The 25,008-nt window shown below is 39.6% G+C and overlaps 1 protein-coding gene across 1 annotated transcript in view; it reads right to left on the reverse strand.

Annotated features, from left to right (window-relative positions):
• Positions 1–22,233, reverse strand: part of WFDC1 (WAP four-disulfide core domain 1) — a 387,006-nt gene extending 364,773 nt beyond the window's left edge. Inside the window, exon 1 of the mRNA XM_044081474.1 lies at positions 21,773–22,233. Coding sequence (XP_043937409.1) covers positions 21,773–21,919 — 147 coding nt within the window. The 5' untranslated portion in view covers positions 21,920–22,233. The remainder of the gene's footprint in view (positions 1–21,772) is intronic.
• Positions 22,234–25,008: the final 2,775 nt, after the last annotated feature.

Below are 25,008 nucleotides of genomic sequence, written 5' to 3' on the forward strand. Positions count from 1 at the left end.
CTGAGACTGTAAGATGCAAGCAAGCTTTAATAAGCATACTGTTAAAGAATCATCAACATTGAAAGCCTTTTTGTTGTTGCCATGCAGAGATTATTTACAAACTAGATATCATACAAGCCTTCGGTACTGAAATGCATATGACAGTATTTGTAATAAAGGACGGGATTACAGTATTTTTATTTTTATTTTTTTGTTGGCAACTTGCAGTCATCATTGCAGGCTTTACCAGTAAACTAAACAGAATGCCAATCTATCATGTGTGGTCCATAAGCGGTGCAGTAATCCTTTAAGGAATTTATCTTGAGCTTGTTTCTTGTTTGTTGTTCATTTTTTACTTTGATCATGTTTTCCCCATGAGACAAGTAGATAGTTGTTGTCAGGCAGCAGGTCTTTTTGAATAAGAAACATTTTTACAAGTGGGGGTATCACAGAGATTGTTACTTTCAGCATGTTACTTGGTAGTTTTATAAAGCTGAATATAAATTATAATTAAAACTGCAGTGCAAGGAGAAGTTGTTTGAGTTGTGTGCTGCTGTTTTTTTATACTTGGTTTTCACTGGCATTCCAGTAATGTATTCAAAAAGTAATTTACTTTTTCATGCCTCACAACCTTTTTGTTTCCATCTAGATTTTAAATAAGCTGTCATGTACCCAATGCATTGAAATATTTTTTCTTCTACACTTCACTTTGTCTTGATTGGACTCTCATGACGGTTTGCACCCAGGGCAGCGTATTTAATTAAATTAAAGTCCCAAATGTTTGTGGTTTTGAGCATAGCTCCACCCCTTTCTAGTTGGTCACACCCCTTCCTATTGGCTGCACCCATTCAACTTTCTCCTGCAGTCCCCCCTTTGATTTGAAGTCACCAGCTGCCACTGGTACTCCCTGTGCTGTCAAACCAGGAAGCACCATTACTGTATTCCAATGTAGAATTCTTAAAAAGGTTCACACATAACTTAAATAAAATGAGGTTTATAAGTGATAAAATACTTCATGAGAAAAACAAAAATGCAAAGTGAGGTACAGAAATAAAAGTTGGTAACTTTTAACAAATCAGTGTATATCAAATATTCATTCTCCTATTTGATTTCCTTAACAAAGATACCTCAGTAACAGTGAGATGTTGATTTTTTGAAGTGCTCAGGGTAAGGTCTGTGATGGGAAATTGCATCTCAATAATCCTTTAAAAAGACAACATCTAGCAATGCTGCCAGTGAAGCTCTAATTCATTCATATAATTTTGTGCATGTTGCCAGTGTTTCCACAGACATCCCACATTGTTATATGGGTTACATTAAGTTTTGTTATGACATATCTCAAGTACCCACTAAACTTCCAATGAGCTTCTTCACATATACATATCTTCTGAAAACTAACTATCAAACCTAACTTTCTTACCAAATCAAATAAAACAACATTTCCACCAACTCTCATGGGTAATTGTTTTTAATCATTTTGCCAATGATTCTGTCAGGCAAGGTTTCTATTAGTTGAGTTTAAATTTTCTTCTGCCAGTTGGAGGAAGAACAAATGCAATCTTGACAATATCAGGCTGGCTGGAATATTTCTCAGAACAGAAATTCCAAGGACACAGGTTTGTATTATAAACATAACATAAAACACTAACAAACTGAAAAGCTATCCCTTAAGGGTGTTGCCTTTCCTCTTAGTATTTATGTGAGAACTTCCAGAAAGTTGAAGAACACAAACAACCATTACAGCATAACCCACTTATTGTGTGCATACTGCATCTCTATGAAAATAATTGTTCTCATCTGAAAAAAAAAAAATCACTGTCATTTTACATAAAAAAATGCAGCTAAAAGCTACAACTACAAAATTTATATTGTTTATTATAGAACTACATGTGAAACATAACAGAAGCAGGCTTTGGAATAAACTGTTTCTTCACATTTGCGTCTTCACTGCTGAGTTATATCTTCTGTACTCATTTGAAGATTTGTTTAAATTTTATTTACTTAAACAGTGTGGTCTTAAATAATGATAAAAGTGTCTATTTCAGTTGCACGAAACATGTCAAACCTATTCAGGTATTTGTTCTCTAAATTATTTGTAGTGGCTTTTGGATAAAGATATGAATGACCTATTATGAAATACCATACAAGTGATGACAACATTGTGAATGTAAGATTTTCAAAGTAAGTTTTTTTTATCTTGTTTAAAAGCCCCCACCACCACCATCAGGAAGTTACACCACTGTTATCTTTCCTCTTCTTATAACCACATTCAAGGTCATTATTCAGAGAAAAATCATGTACTGTTTTATTCAAAATTTGCCTTTCTCATTTCTTCTATGTAAGGTAAAATAGCTCCATACAAAAAATATGCTTGAATATGTCTGAGCTGAGTACTTGAGTTTTGTACAAAGATATCCAACATATTCACTGCTAGTAGGATATGGGATGCTTTCCTCATTTCTTAGGAGTCAGGTACCTTAAATTCAAAGTGACTCATGCTGGACTGAACATCCAGTTTATTTAGTTGTTATTCCTATTACAGGACTTCAAATAAGTGTGTGCCGTTTCTGACTTGTGCTATGTGCATTGCCACAGTTCCCAAAAGTTTAACTTGCTTTAGTAAATTCTTGGTGATCTCAAAATAGGCACAAATAAAACACTGAAAAGTATAGCATCATCACTTTTGGTAGACAGCACCCCCTCTCATCACAATGTCTAGACAAGACACCTCTACAAAATAAAAATGGAGTTAAGAACCTAGGTACTTGTGTTGATAGCTCCATCTCTTCAGACCATCATGTAACAATGGTGGTCAGAAATCCTTTTGTTTGGACTAGCTAATTGCCAAAGAAATGTCATCAAAGTCTAAAGATGTAATCATTCCCTTAAACCCAGCACTGATCAGGGGAATTGTATCTCACTAAAAATGATCAAACAATTAGGAAGACCTTAAAGCCTCCTAAACAAAAAGATTACAGATTATAATTATGAATGTTTGGACTACCTAATTGCCAAAGAAATTTCATCAAAGTCTAAAGAGGTAATCATTCTCTTAAACTCAGCACTGATCAGGGGAATTGCCTATTAAGATTATGTTTATCTATGTTGGAGCTTTTCTCCCTGGGCCTCCACTGAAAATGGACATATATCCACTTGGACTAGCCCAGTCAACAAATGTAAAATAAAATAATAAATACAATTATGGGCCTAAAGCCCCTGACTTACCATGACATGACAGGCAGGAAGTTCTATCCTTTTATTCAGTATCTTATAGACCTTCAGGGAGAGAACCCTGACTGGGTTACCATGGTGTTAGAGACCCGATTATCCTGGACATCTTGTTTCTTGTCAAGTCCAATAGCTCTCCCAGCACTAGAAGCAGAAGAACTAGGTTTATAACCCTGCATCTCCAAAAACCTCTGGAATAAACTTCCACTGCATGTTAAGCAGTGCAAATTACTAACTTTCTTTAAACATAAACTAGGTGACTGGAAGGGTTTTCAGGATTGACCATTATGGCCCTTGTGGAGAAAGGAGGTGCTACCTGAGGGAGGGTACTGTCAAGGTTATAAGATTCAGTGACCTTGGCTTATCTATGAATCTATTAGTTGGCTTCTATGTGAAATGTATCAATGACAGTACTTTTTATAGTACATGTACTGGTAGCCTTTGCTTGAAATTTAAAACACATTATTGTTAAATAGGCTGGGCAGCACCAGGATTTTGGACATATCTAACTTTCATCACGCATATTTATTTTCTTAATAAAGTGATTAGTCCTGTACATTGTGTTACCTTCCCATCATTCATTGCAGACAAGTCCATGTCTCCCATTAAAGAATATTTCCTACTTGACACTCTTAGTTATATGCATTAGATCCCTTTGTATTCCAGGAAAAATGTTTTCCCAATGTATACCAGCAAATTTAGAAGAAGGGGAAACATTTGAAAAAGTGGAAAGGAACAGGGTCACCTTAAGTATTTCAGTCAAAGAACTCAACCTTTTTCCTGTAGAAATTTATGTTAGGCAAACCTGCATAACTATCAGGATCTTTATGCAACATAGTGAAAGCCAGTCTTCCCAAATACATTCTATCTTGTGCCCTTTCAGGTCTTCCTGTCCTGTATCACCCAGCATTATACAGGCAAAGTTTCAAAAGAAATGGAACCACAAGACAGCTATAACCAGGGATTCCATAGACATCACAGTTCCTGTCAGTTACTTGGATGTTTGACCATATGCTTCCTGCTACTTTCCCTTGATTGTTTCTTTAAAAGCTATATCACTGTAACTCCAAATTCAATTTTAGCTGCATTGTTATGCATACCATCTCAGGAGGTAGTTAAACAGATACAAAACACTGAGCATCTAAGTCTCTTCACTTGCTATATTCATACCTAGATTACCTCTTAATTTAAACTATATAAATGTAAGCTCCCTATTTGCTACTTTATTTTGTCACTATTTATAGCTGTTAAACATTATTTATAAGAATCCATTCAAACCACCACATAAAATCTAAACCCTCCAGTTATTTATATAACGTACTCTTCCTCCTTGAATTAGCCCCCACCATCTAGTTCCTTGCCAAGTATACTCCACTCTGAATGTATAGTAATTGAAAATATATAATAAACTCAATAATTCTAAAAAAGACACACTAATGATAGTTTTAACTTACATCAAATGCCTTCTTACTGATTGTTATTCATCTTTAATATCACACTTGACTCCTGGTGTAACCCACTCAATTCACCCTCACTCCAGTCAGGCTCACTCCACTCACATACTCTACCCCCAATTCCCACCCACCCTCAGTACTCCTACATTTGGCATTCTACCCCCACTTCTTATCCACCCCACCTTTAATATACCCCTCCTTTTGGGCTGTTTATCCTTAACATTATTCTACAAAATATCTTAACATTATATCCATCTTTCTACCTACCTTTGTAATTCTATCTTCCCTTGCATATTTCTTCTTCTCTTTATATTATTACTTCTTCTCCTAACACACACACCATTGATTTATTCATCAACACTTTAACATACAGAAATTCAGTTACAATTACTACTAATGATCAGAATCAGACTACATGTTACTCCAATACCTCACCTAGCTTATTTAACCATACCATCCTAAATTCCTCTTCATTTATACCATTGTACTCCCACCACAAAAACTTGTATGATGAACTAATTGTCTTTATTAATAGGGCTATTCTTAATAAGGTATATTCCATCCACCTCTCTCTAATTTGTAAGTCTGTGGATGGTCACCCAAATCCAGGTCCCATTCTCCTACCACAACCTAATCTCCATCAAAAACTCTAAATTTTATAACATTAAATCTTTGCAGCGTCTGTAATGAAATTATTGACTTCCAATCATGGATATCACATCAAAAACTGATTAAGACCTTATATACAAGACTCAGAACTACAACCGCCTGGCAATAATGTAATTGGGGTAGATAAGGAACAGAAAAAGGTGGTGGAATTGCATTATTTTATCCAAGTGTCTATACTTGTTTATCTTTGTCAAATCCCATTCCAAAATTTGCCTGTGTGGAAATACTAATCACCTTTCTAAAGTTAAATAACACTAAAAGTTTATGCAGTACTGTACTGTATATCCTACCTGGCCAAAACATTCCAGTATTAGAAAATATTCTATCATGGTTATCAGTGACAATTCCCCAAGAAACTACTATCTTGGGAGATGTTAATATCAGTTGGTTAAACCTAACTGCTGGCTTCCCTACTTTTAGCATAAATTGCTTTTCTTCTCACAACTCAATACACCAACTAGATATGACAAAAACAACCACCATGGTTCCATTCCTGTCTGAATCTTAGTCCCAGACCCAGCCATATGTATCAAATCCAGCACTCTTCCTAACACTTAAGTGACCACCCACCTGCATATACCAACAAAACTACCCCCATATAATAAAGAACAACATTATAAAACAGCTTGCAATCTCTTCAGATTCAGTCAGCAAACCTTCCTTCATCTATTATAATCTATTGACGGAGCTGTTTAAAAAAAACAAAACTCTTCCTCTACATGATGCAGTAAAACATAACAAGATTACTCCTTCTCACACAAAAAGAACTAAACCTTACCACGCTCCATGGCTAACCCATCTAAGTGAAACCCCATCAAACATTCTGAACTTCTCATCTCAGTTTTTGCCACTTCTAACCTAACTCCCTATGAGCCCTCTGATGCCATCTGTGGTTACTGATAAACTCACCATTTATTCATTCCGCCACCACCATGAATTCATCAGTGAACTCACCCAAACTGATAAACTCGCCATTTATTCATTCCGCCACCACCATGAATTCATCAGTGAACTCACCCAAACTGATAAACTCTCCATTTATTCATTCCTCCACCTCCATGAATTCATCAGTGAACTCACCCAAACTGATAAACTCGCCATTTATTCATTCCGTCACCACCATGAATTCATCAGTGAACTCACCCAAACTGATAAACTCGCCATTTATTCATTCCGCCACCACCATGAATTCATCAGTGAACTCACCCAAACTGCTATCTTCCCTTTTTTTCCATCAAATAAGATCCAAATAGTTCAGAAAACTTTTATATTGTCCAACAGAAATATTTCTAATGTTCCTTTCCCAAATGGCCGGGGTCACTTGTTGGTAAACCATATATATATGTGTACATCCTTTTTTGTCTCCACTGTCAGCTTTTTTTTGTTCATATAATCTTACATCATTCTTCTCCCAAAGGCCTCAATGCAAAAATCTGTTTCTGAACTTAAGCCAATTTCAAGCCTAACCAATCCTATAGTGTAACTTCAGGGACACTTAACCAGTACTGTATGTATCTATAGCATGCTCAAACTCAAGATGTTCTATAGCACAGTTAACTGCTCTTATCAGTGGTTTATATTACTTTGTTTAACAATACTAAGTTCTAACCTCTGTTTTATATTACTATGTTTAACAATGAGAAGTTTTAACCAGTATTTTTATATTATTATTTTAACAATACTACATTTAACCAGTGCTTTAGATTACTATGTTTAACAATGGTAAGGTCTAACCAGTGTTTTATATTGTTATGTTTAACAATATTTTATTTTAACCAGTTTTTATATTATTATGTTTAACAGTACTATGTTTTAACTTACTATGTCTAGTAATGTTGTTGATGCTTTCTTGTGTGGATACAACTGTAACCTTTTTTTGTATTACCTTGTTTCTGCAGTAGTACTACATGTAAAATAATTCTCGATGGCTTCTAAATTAATAATTGTGCATTGTACTTTGCTAGTATGTCCAGACAGTGACTAAATGACCAGCTCTCCTACCCGATTAAAAAATATTAAATGAATGAATGATTGAATGTTACGTGAAAAACTGTCACTGGTTGATTTGTTAGGCAGGATTTATTTTCTCTCCATAGGGAATTTTAAATTGTCGATACTCTGAATATTTTGATTAAATTCTGGTTAGGAGATAGAATAATTAATTTGTGCATGTGGGAGGTCATAGTGTGGCCTGTGGTCACCCTTTAGCAGCCTTAACTAATGCTGCATAAAATGCATGACCTTAGGTGATTCTCTTATTTTCATTTTAGTAATATTATTGACTTTAATTGTATTATTAGCAGTATTACAATTGCAGTTACTCTTGTTCCTCAGATGCATTTGATGCTACTAACTAGTTGCTCTATGGATATTCAATTCATTAATTGCTTGTTGCTAAAACTTCCATATATTTAGGATTTGATGTGAAAATTTAGATTTCAGATATTCTTAAATCGGAAATATTTGTTGCGTCTTTGTACTCTAAACACAGAGCTCCCTCAGACCTCCATCTTTGGGCTCCTTCTTTTCACACCAACTGACATGCCTTAACCCAGTCTTACCCTCTGTGATAATGACATGTTCTGTTACAGCTAGGTTATGTCCAGAATCATCTGCAGAATGATTTTTCTACCCTCTTCAAAACTGGTAATTTACACCACTAAAATTAAATCAATGTTGTTTCCATGGCCAAGAAACTTTATTTATTTACCATTTATTTATGGATTTATTTATTTACTAATTACTAGTTTACTGCCTACTGGGAAAGTTTGACTGGACTCAGGACCCATTTACATCAGAGGCCTGGGGACAAAAGTTCCAGTACACTACAACTGAACATTGACAATGACATCTAACATAGATAGCCTATATTTAAGCATGAGAAGCAGCAGGTTTATACAGTACAAACATAATGGTTAAAGCAGTAGTGGAATTATATATAAACAGCCATAGTCTTAGAATAGCAGTTAATTACATTATAGATACAGTACTTAGACATATTGTAGGTTGCATTTTTACGCAGTTCTCCGTTTCAGAAGGGATAAAGAGTTTGACAAGGAAAGCGACTACAGAAGAAAAGAAACAAATCAGGTGGAGGGCATTTGCTTTGAGAAGGTGTGTTTTTAGTGGAAGCTTGAAAGACTTTAGTGTTGGGTCTTTAACTGTTATGGAGAGGAAGTTCCAGGTTTTGAACACTATGTGAGAGTACAGGGAGCAACCAGCTGAGTTATTACGTTTGAATATAAGTAGTAAGGCTTTGTCAGAAGAGCACAGAGTCCTAGCTGTGTGGTAAGATTGTATTAAGGCTGTTAGGGATGGACGGTCATTTGGTTCATATTAGTAGCTTATGGACGTAAGGAGTTGAGAGTACAAGAGATGGTGTGGTAGTTTGAGGCACTGGAGGTGTCTAAGTGCTAGACAGTGAAATTTTGTGACTTGATTGTAGCACTGTTCTAGCTTGCTTAAATAACTTTGTTAGATGTTAACAAATAATGGTGCAGCACAGAGGAGGGTGGATGGGGGGGCTGCAGTGATAGGAGATCTAGCTGCACTAGGCAGAGTTTGACTCTATAGACAGTGATTAAAAAAAAACTCAGCGAAAACCTATGTACATGATGTGGACAAGGCTTAATCTATATGAACTCCTAGTAGTTTTGTATTACTGACAATTTATATTTTGGTGGTGTTAGAGGAGAGAAGACATTTTTATTGCAAAGTGTTTTGGAGAGAAATAATTTTGATTTGCTGGGGTTGAAGACTAGCTGGTTGCAGTTCAGTCAATTTTCTACTGAGGAGAAAGATTCCCGATTCAGCTATTACAGGCAGTCAAAATCATTTGAATACTGTACCAGGGTGGCATTCTTGTTTGTCAGGGCAAGGCTATTAACAAAGATTATGAAAAGGATAGGGCGATGTATGGATCCCTGTGTGACTCTAACTGATATGGGGAGAAACTGTGAGATGTCAGTCCACCATTTCACTGCCTGCAGGCAATTAGCAAGGTAGCTGGAAAACCAAGACAGGGAGACATTATCAAGGCCTAGGTTGGACAGTCTTTCTAAGAGAATAGTGTGGGAGACATTGTTGAAAGCTTTAAAGAGATCAAGAAAGACGGCTGTTACTAGGCTGTCTTCATCTCTGTTTGTGTTGATTGTATTAATACAGCTAAGTAGAGCTGTGGAGGTGAGAACCATGCTGTGAGAGAAACAGAAGTGTTTTTTGGGTGACATATTGAAGTAATTAGGACAGAATGCACTTTTCAGGTTATCTTAAACAGACAGGAGAGAATGGCGATGAATCTATAATTAGTGAGCTCAGTTGATTGACCACCTTTATGGATGTGGAAAACGTAGTAATTTTTCCACAGGAGTGGTACAAAGGATTCACTGACAGACTGGTTAATCAGTACAAAGACAGGGTAGGCTATGGCCTCTGCTACACGTTTTAGATATTTACCTGGTAGCTTTTCAGGTGATACAGAGGCATGTTTAAGTTTAAGCAAAAGTTTTTTAATTGTGACAGAAGGGACAGGAAGTGTGGACATTTTAGAAGGTGGGAATTTGCTCTGGGTATCGTTTTGGTTGTAGTTACTAAGTAAGGAAGAACATGAACTAATAAAGTTGGAGTTAAATGCACTGGCGATGCTTGTAGGTTTGTTTGAATTGATTTTTGGTGAAGGTTGAGTTCAGCATCCAGGGTTTAGCAGCTGATTTATGGAAGACCAGAATATTTTGTGGTTATTGTGATTATTACTTTTGAGGTTCACATAGTAGTTTTTTTGTCATATTTAATTAGATATGCAGTTCTGCTTCTGAGTTCTTTGAATTTCTGATGGTTAGTTTGCGTTTTGTTTGTTGTCCAAGTTTTCAAGACAGCATCTCAAAGTTTCATAACATGTTTGGTACTTCCAGTCAGCCAAGGGACAGAATTTGACTTTTTTTTTCTGAGGGGGACTAGTTAATTTAGTATACTTAGGAATATAAAGTGGGATGCAGCACCATCAAGAGATAAGTATTTTAGCATCGTCGAGTTGTACTGAATGAGGTATAGGAAAAAGGTGTCATTTTTGAAATTTAAGGCTACGAGCCACATTGCAGTGATGATGTTTTTGGATGGATGTTGTCTTCTTACAGCAAATATGGGGAGATGGTCACTTAAAGAGTAAGGGAGACTTCCAGAAGGAGCAATTTTACTAAGAGTAGATAATGTTCTCTGTAACATCATGCTCAATGGGCAGCTCTGTATAGCTAAAAGGTTTTATCTACAGTTTTATAAAATTGTCTTTGTCTAGGATAGGAGAACACTGCTGTACCTTCCTAAACAAAGCAAACTGTCTCTGTGGTTATATTCTTTAAGATGGAATGTTCTTAATGTCAATCTCAAAACACTGATAACAAATGTTTGAACATATGCCCCTCTGCACTACCTTAGTAATGGGTGCTAACCCTAATGCTGCCCTTTCCCCCGACCCTAACCCTTACCTTAAAAAAAATTTCTGTAATACTGCCACAAGATACACTCACATGCACAAACACACACTAACAACACTACATCTATCCCCTAACCTAACCCTCGTCTTTCTTTTGGCTTTTCCTGGTTAGGAGTCGCCACAGCGGAACTCCGGTCCGCTAATGATTGGCAGTGGATTTTTACTGTGCCGAGTTGCCAGCCCGACGCCCAATCTTCACAGAAGGCACACTTATTCATGCACGCACCTACCTGCATGTCTTTAATGTCACTCGACCGCGGGGAAGACATGCAGACTGCACACAGAAGGCACTCCAGCCGAGAATTAAATGCGAGAACCTCTTACTTGAGGCAGTAACGTTAATTGCTGCACCACTGTGGCTGCATCCCCTAACCTAACCCTAAAATATATGAACTCTCACACAAGCATACACCTGTCCCTCACCTATCCCGATCATAAACCTTACTAAGAAACACATGTGTAAACACTCTCACCCCCTTCAACCCCACTCACCTATCTCAACAAAACAGAACTTCAAAATTTTTGAACAAATGGTCGTTTGACAAACGTAGAGGAACCATCTCCATATACCTGAAAGTTTTAACCTATTCTTGATACATAAATGGAGGTTCTCCAGATATTGTCTCTCACTTGCACATATTCTAAGAGCCCTTTCAATAACTCTTGCACAGGTCAGTCCCAGGAAAATGTTACTGTGCTTCTGAAACACCTGTTGATCATCAACTGCTGCAGTAAACGCCTACTGTGTATAGTACCATTACTTAGAACTATGTATTTGGCTGACAACAGATGCCATTCATTTTAGGCTTCAGTACTAGATAAATGTACAGAACTGGCAGTCTCAACTAGATCTAAATATGATAGTAAATTTAAAAGACAAACCACCACCACCCTGTTAGTCAACTGAAATAAATATACTCTACATTAAAAGGTAAACAAAATTGTTAATGTATACAGCAAAACAGAGACTCTCATATCATGGATAACATAAGAAAATTGACTGAAAACTTGAAAAATATTATTAGACTTACTAAAGCAGCCCATGAGTTTTGGTTAGCATGTGAAGCTAAAGGCAGTTACACGTCTGTCTTAAGCTACATTAGGAAGCTAAGAAATAACACCCAACAGTGCTATGAACTCATTCATAATGGCACACCTGCTCTGATCCAGCAGACACTGCCAACATACTAGCAAACAAATTCAGTGCGAATTTTACCCCAGACGACTATCCAAAGCTCGGCTATCTCTGAATCTCATATCACCACTAAATAACATTTTCTAAAAGTGTTCCCCAAGACTATAACTCCTTCATCTATGGAACCTGATACTATACCTGGCAGTTTAATAAACAGTACTACACAAGCCCTTGCAAATCCACTCAAACTATCTAACCTAAGTTTAGTCAAGGCTTTGTCCTTGAAATCTGGCGCACAATAGTGATGTGGCCCCCTCCCAGTAAACTCAGAATTATTTTCCCATCAGCTTGATACTTTTTATTTGCAAAGCTATGGAACACATAACTGGAGCATTTCTCCCCGGGCCTCCGCTGAAAACAGGATCTGTGGAACCTAGTCGGACTTTCCCAGTCAACAAATGTTAAATAAAATAAAAAATAAATAAATATAACTGACTTGATGAATTTCTTATCAGGCTAGACTTGCAACATTTTGGTTTTGCAAGGCTAAATCCTGTCTAGTGAATCTGGTTAACTTCTTCAAAAGGATGACACAGGCTGTTGACAGTACTCATGCTAATCACATGGCATACCTTTAAGTCTCCTTGCTAATCATGTGATACTACATCCCATGCTAGCACAGTTAGTAAGCTTAACACATAGCAAACAGAGCCCCATGTGGTAAGATGGATAGTGAATTGGCTAAAAGACATAACCCACACAATGAGGACAGCGGATGCCTCATCAGACAGTATGTAGGTGACCAATCATGCCTGGCAGGGCTCACTCCTTGGACCTCTCTTGTTCAGCATTTACTTTTCTGATCTCCTGACCATAAAACAGTTCCTCTGGCTAACCAGGTTTACAGATAACTGTAAACTGGGAGTCACTGTCAAGTTCCCATCATATGCAAACCCTTCAGAAAGAACTTAAACTGGTAGATACATATTGTACTAAAAATTGGCTCAAATTAAATACTAAAAAGTGCAGTATTGTCACATTTGATAGATAACCCCTCTTCGCAACATAGGCCATACCTCACTCCAAAATGAGAATGTCAAGACCTTGGAACTTGAGTTGATAACTCCTCCTCTCTTTGATCATCATGTAATGATAGTAGACAGAATGTCCTACTCAGCATAGCTAATTTTCAAAGAAATACCATCCAAATCTAAGTAGGTTGTTGTACTCTTATATTTAGCATTGATTAGGTCAAAATTGAATATAATGCCCCTATAGGGTGTACCTCACTACTTATGTTAAAGAACTAGAAGAACCCCAGAAGTTCCTAAGATGATCACTGGCTTAAAAACACTATGCTACCAGAAGAACATGGAAGCAATATCCCTTTATTCATGACCTTACAGACTCCCGAGAGGAGGTCTATGCCCTGACTTCCATGCAATTTGGAACTCTGTGGTCTTCGATTTTTTTATATCTGCACAAATCAAGCAGTCCTAGAAATACCAGAAACAGGGGTTAGCAAATAAATAAAGCATGATGGAGAAATAGTTTCATTACACAGTAACTTCCCCACCACTGGAATACAAATCCACTACAAATTAAGCACAGTGCTATATTATCTTCCTTCAGACTGGAAAGGATGATTGAATGAGTATTCATAAATTCACTTCTAGCTTGACATACCTGGCCCTCTTCAAAAAAATAGGAGGTAAGATCTAAGGGTGTATACTGATAAGGTGCAAATGATCAAAACACTCAGTTACCTTGTATTTCCTACGGTCTTATGCAGACATCTCAATGAGAACAATTGATATAATTCATTATGTGATGGATGATAGTTATTCTTAACTGCATTCATTTGTGTTATTTGAATTAAGAAAAGCTTGAGTAATACATTCTCTTGCATTACATTTTTGACCAGACTAAAAATTGTCTCTTCTCAAAACTTTTTCATTAACTGAGGGTGCAAGCATTATATCCTAAAAGTTCGTATCTCACTGCTTTATCACCTCTATGCTCCAGCTTTTCCTTAACTGATAGTTCATTCACCCTTTCATGTTCATTCCATACAAACTTCTGTTTCAATATTTTATTCACCTTTGCCATTTTGTATGCAAATAACATCAGTACAAAGTTGCTGTTATTTAATGCACCCACACTTTGTAATTTGTCAGTGCAGACGTAGGAATATACGACTCCATGGCCTTTTACTCTTACATTTATCTAATGTTAAGAAATATTGTTGAATGAAAAAGTATTGCTTTATTTTATTCACTTGAGTTTTCTGTAAATAACTGTGATAACATCCCACACTATTTCAAATAATGCTACACACTCAGTGTTCAAGTCCCTCAGTTGTGCATAGTCTACATCCATAACTTGGCAATATAGATTTCTAAGTGTAAGTGTTTTTCTGACTTTGCTAGATGGTAATAAGTCTATCGCATTAAAAATGTATAATTTCTGGCTTTGGCTAAAAATGATTCTCAGATTTTTTAATCATGTAAATAAAACTCAGACAATATAGCTGAGTGCTCTATACTAACTGGTTAAGCACAAAGCTTTGTTTATGACTGTGTTATAACTCTAAGGTCATAATCAGCGTCCATCAGTCAATAAGGTATGCAAACAGTGACTATCTACCTTACTGATATGTGGTAGGAGTGAACAACTCTAGCAAAAGATAAAGAATTAATTCAGCAATTTATTTACACCCTTCTTGGGTAAGAGACCTTCACAATGCAATAAAGCAAATGTTATGCAGTTTCAAGTTTTGTCTTACTAAGATCTAACAGTGACTGACCAGCAGGGCAAGGCTCTTTATCCACCCCTCACCAACCAAGCGACTAAGCAGCTCACCATACTATTCAGGCATAACCAAAGGGCAACTTCAGGTGTACTTTCCAGTCCAGCTGGTGTATCTGGGTATCCTGAGGCAATGTTACAACTGCCTCATGTACACAGACAACCCTCTCCTCCTACCACAAAACACTAACATATGTGAGAGATGCAATTATACAGACAAACTGGAGGCTAAGGTATCTCCACCCAAGACTGGAACAGACAGTCATGATGAGAAGGTTAACACTTGCACCACACCTCTAGCCTCACAAAGACCTACTAAACCAGCACTGGCAAAAGATACACATAAATACACAAAATCATACCCAGAGGCTCTAAATAAAATCCTGCAAAAACATCAGAGAGCTCCAAAGCAGACACCCACAAAACCTGCACCTCCCATTACAAACCAGACAACACATAAAACACAAAATCAATGTGCTGCACAATCACAGCCCTTAAGGCAAAATAACATACCTAACACACTAGTAATAGGTGACTCAATAGTCAGGCACACTGATGCCCCACTCACTAGGCTGGGCAAGGAGAAGGTTACTGTTAGCTGCCTGTCGGCAGCCAAAATCCGCCACATAACGCAAGCACTCAGGTCACTCCAGAACAAGTACAAATATGACTCTGTCATTGTTTGTGTTATTGTGAATGACCTGAGCCATATCTCCCTGGACTACATGAAAAGAGACATGGAAGAGCTCTCTGATCATGTAACCCAAGTGGGTATGACCCTGAGTAGCATCCTGCCCTCACCAAGAATGATACCTCAGTATAAAGAAAAAAATGATCAGTTTCAACAATTGGCTAAGCTTCTGGTGTCATTCACAGGGGATCCAGTGTCTGTCAGCCTGGGATAACATGCTCGACAAGCCGCGTTGCTTCGCAAGAGATGGCTTGCACCTGTCACCCCTTGGCTTTCGAAAACTGGCCAAGGCTCTTGCTACCCCCATAGTGCCTTTTTTAGGCAAGGCTCAAAATTCAAACCCACCTCCGTAAACAGCACAAGTAAAAAAATGAGGGTTATGCTACTCAACACCAGGAGTTTAAATCTCAAAATGCATGTGCTCGAAGCACTCCTAAGTATGGAGAATGTCGACATCTGTGCAGTAACTGAAACCTGGTTCAAGGCTCCAGAGAGCACTTTAGCACTAATGGGCTACAACTCATAACATACATTTTGGCCACAGAACATGGACCAAAACACAAACGGAGGGGGTGTATCCATATTCATCAAGGATACCCACACCTCCAGGTTAGTGATGCAGCATGATACCTCTGAGATCATCCATGTGCAACTAACATTGGGCAAATCTGCAATGCAAATTGTGACCTGCTACAGATCACCCTCCATGACCCAGGACCACCACTCCACCTTTCTGGAGACACCAGAAAACATGAAGGTCCTACCGAACACCCTGATCTTGGGAGATTTCAATTACTCTACCATTAACTGGGAAAACTACTTGAGTACAAACTCCCAGGCTCAGCGCTTCCTGGAATTTATCAACTCAAATGCCCTGGATCAGCTGGTAAACTCCCCTACCAGAGGCCACAACATATTGGACCTGGTCATCACCAATATGGGTGACAGGTGCTCCATACAGGAGGTCAACCCATCACTGGTTAGATCAGACCATAAACTAATCACCCTGGATGTCCACACCCCCCACCACCCCCAACCAAGGAAACCACAGTGAAAAACTTTTCTAAAGCAAACTTCACCTTACTTAAGGCAGAGGTGGTAAGTTTCATAGCCCCCACGCTAAAGGATAACACTGCCCAAGATGCAGAATCCTTTACAATTGCACTCAACGAGCACCTACAAGGATGCATGGATCATGCCCATCCCTAGCAATACCAAGACTTACTCCCCTAAGAGAAGGAAACCAGTCTGGTGGACCCCTGCCATAAACAGGTTATACAACAAAAGGAGGAAACTGGTTAAGAAAAAAAGCAAATCCCAAGAAGGAAAGACATCCCTGATCAGTATCAGTAAGAAATTAAGGTCCCTCATAAAATCATCCAAGGCTAACATCGAAAGAAAAATAGCCAAGGATTCGAAAGATAAGCACAAAGTCTTCTTTAGCTATGTCAAGCATCTAAGTGGCAACTTGCAGATATGCTCTGAGATAGTGCAAAATAGCACAAAATATACTGAACTACTGATATCGCCAACATACTGGCAGACAGATTCAGTGCAAACTTCACCTCCCTCTCACCTTCAAAAGGGCCCACAACAATACCGGAAAAGTGTAGTGTCCCAGAAATCACAGAAGCACAGGTGAAAACAGCCCTTTCAAAAGCCAAAAACACAGCACCAAAGGGGCCAGATGGTGTCCCAGGCTGCATCTTGTACGAACTACAGAACGAACTAACCCCCCACCTAAACATGCTGTTCAACCTCAGCCTCTCCAGAGGCTATGTGCACATAGAATGGCGCACAGCAATGGTTATTCCGCTTCACAAAGGAGGGGCCACAACTGACCCTGGTAACTATCGCCACATAAGCCTGACTAGCCTGGTCTGCAAGGCTATGGAGCGCATCATCATGGAACTCATTAACAAAGACATTGGGAACCTCCAAACACTTGACCTGACCTAGTTTGGCTTTGTTAAGGGCAGATCATGCCTACTAAACCTGGTTAACTTCTTCGAGACAGTTACCAAGGCCAAAGACGAGGGAAAGGTGGTTCACACAGCCTACCTTGATCTCGCCAAGGCGTTCAACACCATTCCTCACTAGGGTATTATAGAAAAACTCACCAGCCTGAACATAAACCCCTACATCACAAGATGGGTTGCCAACTGGCTTACAAACACAACTCACATGGTAAGAATAGTGGGCTCCAGGTCTGACTCTAAACCAGTCACAAGTGGTGTCCCGCAAGGCTCAGTTCTGGGACCCCTACTGTTCGGCATATATTTCTCAGACGTACAGGCAAACACAGGGGACTATGGCTAACCAAGTTCGCCGATGACTGCAAACTGGGAGCCATAACTGACTCTCCGGCTGACATGGACATCCTCCAAAAAGGCCTTACTGAGACAGACGCCTGGTGTCAAAGTCATGGCCTCAAGCTAAATGCCAAAAAATGCATAGTCATCCCGTTTGGGAAAAACAAAACACCCACGAATTACCACATAGGCAGCAGCCCCCTTAATACAGAAGAGGTAATAAGAGATCTGGGGATCCAATAGATAGTAATCTCTCCTTTGACAATCATATTGCCAAAGTAGTTAGGAAATCCTTCTATGTGGCCCATCTAATTACTAAGGGGTTCACATCTACAAATAAAGAGGTTATAGTGCCCCTCTACTCGCCACTCATCAGACCCATCATAGAGTACAATGCCCCATTTGGGATGAACCTCACAAGACACTTCCAACAGCTTGAAAAACCACAAAAGCACCTCACCAAGAGGATCACTGGCCTCAAACATATGTCCTATGCAGCCCGACTGAAAAAACTCCGGCTATACTCAGTGGCATATCACTTACTCAGAGGTGATTTCTGCCTGACTTACAAAACCATGTCCAACTCAGAATTGATGGACATGCTCCACCTAAAGAAATACAAGTCACTGCGACCCACACGCTCTAGTGAGCCAAACCTCGCCACAACAATAAATAGAACATGCTGGAGGGATAGACTCCTGTCACAGAGACTCCCCTTGCTTTGGAATAAAATTCCTAACTACATTAGGCAGAGCCCCTCACTAACACTCTTCAAGAGAAGCCTTGACGAGTGGATGGGTAACAGAAAATACACCCCTGGGATCACTTCATTGGCTCTGCTTGACAGAGGCTCAGTTAATTAGTCAATGGGGTGGCGAAAGCCGACACACTCTGGCTAGGCTTACAAATGCCCACGGGCAGATAGCCTAGTACCTACCTATGAACCTAAACATGCAGGATTAAAGCTATGAGCTGCTAATGAACTAGATCTTGTAATCCAGTAATCCAGAGTTCAACTCCCTCAGGATCCCATTTGCTTACTGTGCAACTCTAAGCAAGTCACTTAACCAGACAATGCCTTTAGATCATCCTAAAACAGGTGTGCTCCTAATAGTTGACGATTAGCAAATTTAAAAAATGTCCAAAATTACAATTCTGTGTGGTCAGTTCTGGCATTTAACATTGTTGATGGTACATGTATATACACCAGCTATACCCACACAAGAGTTCTGATGAATTTTCTGCTGTTAGTAGACACACTGACGTAAATATAAGAAATAAAACCTAAACCTAAACCAGCCTTACTACAGGATATGTGCCCAAAGAGTGGCGTACAGCAACAGTGGTCCCTCTCCATAAAGGTGGTGCCTCAACGGATCCTGGAAACTATTGCCCCATAAGCCTGACTAGCTTGGTCTGCAAAGCTACGGAAAGGATCATCATTGTCCTCATAAATAAAGATATTGGGGACCTACAGACACTGGATCCTACCCAGTTCGGCTTTGTTAAGGGCAGATCCTGCCTCTTAAACCTGGTTGATTTCTTTGAAACAGTCACCAAGGCCATTGACGAGGGGAAGGTGGTCCACATAGCCTACCTGGACCTCACAAAAGCCTTCGCTATAATACCCCACTGGGGCATTATAGATAAACTCACCAGCTTAAATATAAACCCCTATGTCACTAGATGGATTGCAAACTGGCTCAAGGGCAGAACCCACATGGTTAGAATTGCTGGAGCCATGTCAGACTCCAAACCAGTTACAAGTGGTGTCCCACAAGGCTCAGTCCTGGGACCTCTCTTGTTCGGTATATATTTCTTGGAGGTACAGGCCAACACGGAAGGACTGTGGCTGACCAAGTTCGCAGATGACTGCAAACTGGGCACCATAATCGACTCTCCAGCCGACACAAGCATCCTCCAAAAGGGCCTCATAGAAACAGACAACTGGTGCCAGAGCCATGGCCTCAAGCTAAATGCCAAAAAGTGTATAGTCATCCCCTTTGGCAAAAACAAAGTGCCCACAAATTACAACATAGGTGGTAATCCATTAAGTACAGTAGAAGTAATTAGGGACCTAGGGACCCAAGTTGATAGCAATCTCTCATTTGACAACCACGTGGCCAAAGTGGTTAGAAAAACATTTTATATAGCCCACCTAATCATGAAGGGATTCACATCTAGATCAGGGGAGGTCATCGTGCCTCTTTACTCATCCCTCATCAGGCCCATAATTGAGTACAATGCCCCTTTTGGGATGTACCTTACCAGACACCTGCAGCAACTGGAAAGACCCCAAAAGTACCTCACCAAGAGGATCAAAGGGCTCAAACAGATGCCATATGCTGCCCGGTTAAAGAAACTCCAGCTCTACTCAGTGGCATACCGCCTGTTCAGAGGCGATCTGTGCCTGACGTATAAAGCCATGTCCAACCCGAAATTAATGGACATGCTGCACCTCAGAAAATCCAAATCCCATCGTGCTACGCGCTCGAGAGACTTGAACCTCAGCACTGAAATAAACAGGACATGCTGGAGGAACAGATTCATAAACCAGAGGCTCCCTTCACTCTGGAATAAAATCCCAGTCCAGGTTAGGCAGAGTCCCTCATTGACTCTCTTCAAGAGGAATCTTGATGAGTGGATGGGAGATCGTAGGTTTACCCCGGCTATCACTTCTGTGTCACTGTTAGACAGAGGCACAGTATACTAACCTCGAAAAAGGGCATAGCAAAATAAATTTAAAATGGGTGGCGAAAGCCAAACACATTCTTGCTAGGCTTATAAATGCCCTAGGGCAGATAGCCTAGTATGAACCTATGAACCTATAAAACAAAATAATTTACTGGTATGAGGAAAAATAGGATGTTATAGGCTATCATTGGTCAAACTTCTATAAACATTGCTGGCATATATGCAACAATTCATACTTGACTCTTTCAGCTATATATGTATTTAGCAGAGTCATAAAACTGGGAATTAAGACTACTGCAGAAACACCAGGAAACCAGAAGTGCATACTCCTGTAGAGAATAATGCATATACTGAAACATCTTGTAAAAGGAACAGTAACTAAGAGTGGTTACTGTTGTTATCATGGAAAAACAATGTGGGTAGATCCTCAGCAAACAAGGTATATGATAAATCAGTGAGGAACAGTGCTAGACATTACAGTTTTATATTTCTTGGTCTTCATAAGAAAAAGCACATAGATGCAAAACGCGTTGATCTATTAACGTTCAAAATGAATCAGAGAGAATATTTAAAAAGTATCCGTCGTTGTGGGACTTTGTCCCTTCTTGTTTTTGTTCTTGCTGGTGATTCCTAGGCAAAGAAATTGGGAGTTGTACACTTCATGTGAGCCCCTAATCACTGCAATTAACATGCAAAGAGTGTGGTAAAGATGGTGTAATAATGATACCAATGAAGCCAAGCAAGGACATTCTCTGGCAACACGTAACACTTTCATGGATGTAGCGAAATCAAGTAAGGACCAGATGCGGTCAGAGTGTACTTCACATAAACCTTTTAACCAGAATTATACAGACACCTTATGCAGCGGAAGCAAAGTCTGGAGAATTAGCCAGATGTTTGCTGGGCTACAAACAGTTAACATTTTTCGCGTTATTCTGCTGCAACCATTGTCTTTTCCTATACATTATATTTATATAGGAAGTTAGTTAGATCTTTGTCTCCCAATAAGTAGCACAAATTCCTGTTAGTTTCTTTATAACATCAGCTCTTACATTTCCCATTCTGAATGAGTGTTCTCCACAGTTCTGGCATATCCTATTCTGAATTAAGTTAGCGTCACTGCAAAAGTCGACACAGTTTCATTAAAACTTGCCATACGAAGAAGAAAGTACTGCAGACAGAGATACACAGTCATTATCATGCATTGCAAATGATTCGGAAGATGGTTTGTATTAAAAACCTCACTCATTCTAAGTAAAGTTCATCTCATCACAATTAATATTACTATTAACGGTAGCTAAAACAACATCTTACATCGTACTTATCTGCCACTCTTAGATGTAGTGCTCTCCTTAATAAAGTCCTTGTACTTGCAGGAACCGATTGCAAGGGAGTAAAGCACACTAGTAAGATCAGTAATAAACTAGCACACATCCTGCATATCGGCTTATACTGCCACATTTTAACCGAAAGCACAAGCTCTGCAGAATTCCTGTTAATAATAGCTAATGAACGGAAATGCCTCTGAGATCCTTGTGAAGTGTCGGTATAACTCAAGAGCGGTGCACAAACCGAACTGGGGGATGAGGAGATTGCGTTTACATGTTACAGGTAGATAATATCTGCAGACACGCCACAAACCGCAGACTTCCCTTACGAAAATCTAAAGGCAGTTTTAGAGTCTTTGTTAAAGCCTGAAAGTTTGCAAGTCTAGTGGAGCGAGACAGGGACAGCAGGGTAGAAGAGCGCGCGCGGGATCGCGAGACGAAGTTAATTGGGGCTCAGGGAGGGGTTTGGGGATTAGAATTTAGACCGGGAGGAGGTTGCACCGGCATGGCTCCGATTATGTATTTGTCTTAAACTAATGTTTATATACCTTTCGACTGTCCAGATTTTTGTCTCATAGTTTGGTATGTTCCTAATAAAATCTGTGGTTTTCTTGCAAATTCCTTGAGGCAGACTTTACATCCTCTATAAAAGGCATGCCAATGCAAAATGTGTTATTCTGCCATCTTGCTGTTTATAATGATACTATTTACCATTGTCCCTGAACTTAGCTCTCAAGCCTTCCATCCTTAAAATGTTGGACACTACCACTCATAATATGAAAGACATAGGCAAAATGTGGTACACGGACTTTTTTTAAGACTCAAAATAATGAACGTGCCTCAGAGTGAGGCATAGTAGAGGTATGGGCTCGATTTTAGGCATTTGTCCCACCATTATTTACGGCTTTATCCAAAATACTTGCGCTGAGGAGTTGGGAAGACTTCGACAAGAACGTAGAATACCGCACTCCATAGTTTTCCATTTGCCGTTTTGCAGGACTAGAGGAGGAAGCAGATCAGCTTTAGAAGGGCATCTTCATGCCACACAGAAGCGTAACCAGAATTTCCAAACTTGTACATCAAGCAAGCTCCCATGCTGGTATCCGTCCTCAAAAATTACCGTATCTTCTTATATGGATGTTATCCTAAATATGCACCTAACTATACAGCCAGATGTACTATATAGATGAGTGAACTGGACAAAACAGACCTTTGTTTTCGGTCACGACCATTTAACAGCAAATAGAAAATTCACACAGACATTTATAATAGCACTGAACTGACTTAGTACGTATTTTATATAGGTGTATAATTTGTAAAACTGCCAGTGAGCAAATAAGACATATAGATGTCCTTACATTCACTGCTGCAGTATTCCTTACAAATGGGATTCCCTGCCGTGAAGCCCACCGTCCTTCCAGTTTACCAAAGTCTGCCATTGCTTTAAGGTACACTGAATGTCACCTGCACACTCCTTGTGTAGGTAAGGCATAAAGGTGACGTTCAGGCATACCATCCTCAGAACTTCTTTACCGCCAGTCCAAAAGCTGTTTTAACCATCGGTCTCTTACCTCTGTCCTTTTATTTTACTGTTTTTCTGTTTGCTGGCATTCCTGTGCTTACTCCTGTTTGATGGAGTCCTCACAGTTGCAGGTAAGTATGCAGTCAGGTTTTTGGTTACTTTTTCTGTATGTTTTGTGCTGTTTGGGGTTAAAGTCATCCAGGAAGAGTAAATGCCACTGTGGGAGACTGATTCCCCATAAAGACCACCACAATGTGTCTTTTTTTGCCTAGTTGCTGCTCGCGACCATACGTCTTGTTCAATTTGTCAGGTGTTTGTCCCCAAAAGTCTTCGTAGTAGGCTTTCTTCCCTTTCCTTGTATCTTGAGAACCAGCATCTTGAGCTTCTTGCTGCAGATACTATGGATGGAACTTCCTGCCCCGAGGGTTAGTCATCAGGGAAGAAGAAGGTGCATAACATAAGACAGGAACCTTCCGCTGTCCAGCCTCTGCCAGGAGTTTCTCCTGAAGTTATTAAGAACCTGGAGGCTTGCCTAGTTGTTTTGTCAGATTCTTCTTCCACATCTGGGTTGGAGGCTTGTGAGGATCTTGCAGGCAGCACGTCTGACGAGGCTTTGCAGGCATCTGTTTTGGACATTCGGGGGGAATCACAGTTGACTAAACGTTTCCAAGAGGTCTAGAGGGGTTCCACAGTTTCTCTTTAGGGAAGAGGCTCCTACTGTAGTTGCAGAATGCCATCCCGAGTCTGGGCCTTCACAGGTTTCTAGGATGGATGTACCCTTAAAAAAGAAACAGAAAACTAATCACGTTTCTTCTGCTCCTAGGGATCCACAAAGTGAGTGTTATTTGATGCTTTACTGTCGTTGAGGCCTCCTCAAGGGGTTTCAGTTCTTGCTCCTCCTTGGTCTTCTTCTTCCCCTAAAAGGCCCAGAGAACTGAATTCTTCTGAGGTGGATTCTGATGACTCCCTTGCTTGTTCTACGCAGATTCCTTCTCCATTAGACTACAGGTCTGAGGAGGAGGATTCTCATACTCTTGATAATCCTTCTGTGGAAATTTCCTTTGGGGGCACAATCTCTAGGATGATGGATTGTGCCAGGGGTTTCGGATATCCATAAGAGGTACTATGAGTTATGCAGATGGAATCTCCTAAACCTGCGGCCATTCCCCGTCTTGCCTGCTTTATTGGATGTTTTTCCAGTGCCTCTAAAGAGCTGTATTCTCTGCCCCCTGCTCCCAAGAAGTCTGATAGTTTGTATAAGGTGCCTGAGGATTGTTTCTTCTTGTTTAAATGTCCTGCTGCTGACCCCTCTGTGGTGTCTGTAGCCGCTGATAAGCCATCTCAATTGCTTTCTTCGTCCAAGTTACTGCCTTCTGACAAGGACAGTAGAACCATAGATGGGCTGGGTAAGAAGGTTTATACTTCGGCTACCCTAGCTTTTAGGGATATTAATTATCAGACCCAAATCTCTAGGTATGTCTTGGCTGTTCTTTCTTAGGCTTGTCAGCTTCTTTCTGATCTTCCAGACTCTGAGTAAATCTTCTGCTTTTTCCTTGCTTGGGGCTTCCTCTCAGGTAGTTTGTCATTCTCCCAAATGTAGTTATGATGCAGCAGATGCCTCTGGTTCAGTTCTGAGGAGATATTCGTAACTTAGGCTTCAACCTTTGCCCAATGATATTAAGGCTAAGTTGATGGATGCT

This window comes from Protopterus annectens, chromosome 8.part0, assembly GCF_019279795.1.
Source record: "Protopterus annectens isolate FY-2018-M chromosome 8.part0, PAN1.0, whole genome shotgun sequence".
In the NCBI taxonomy this organism is placed as follows: domain Eukaryota; kingdom Metazoa; phylum Chordata; order Ceratodontiformes; family Protopteridae; genus Protopterus; species Protopterus annectens.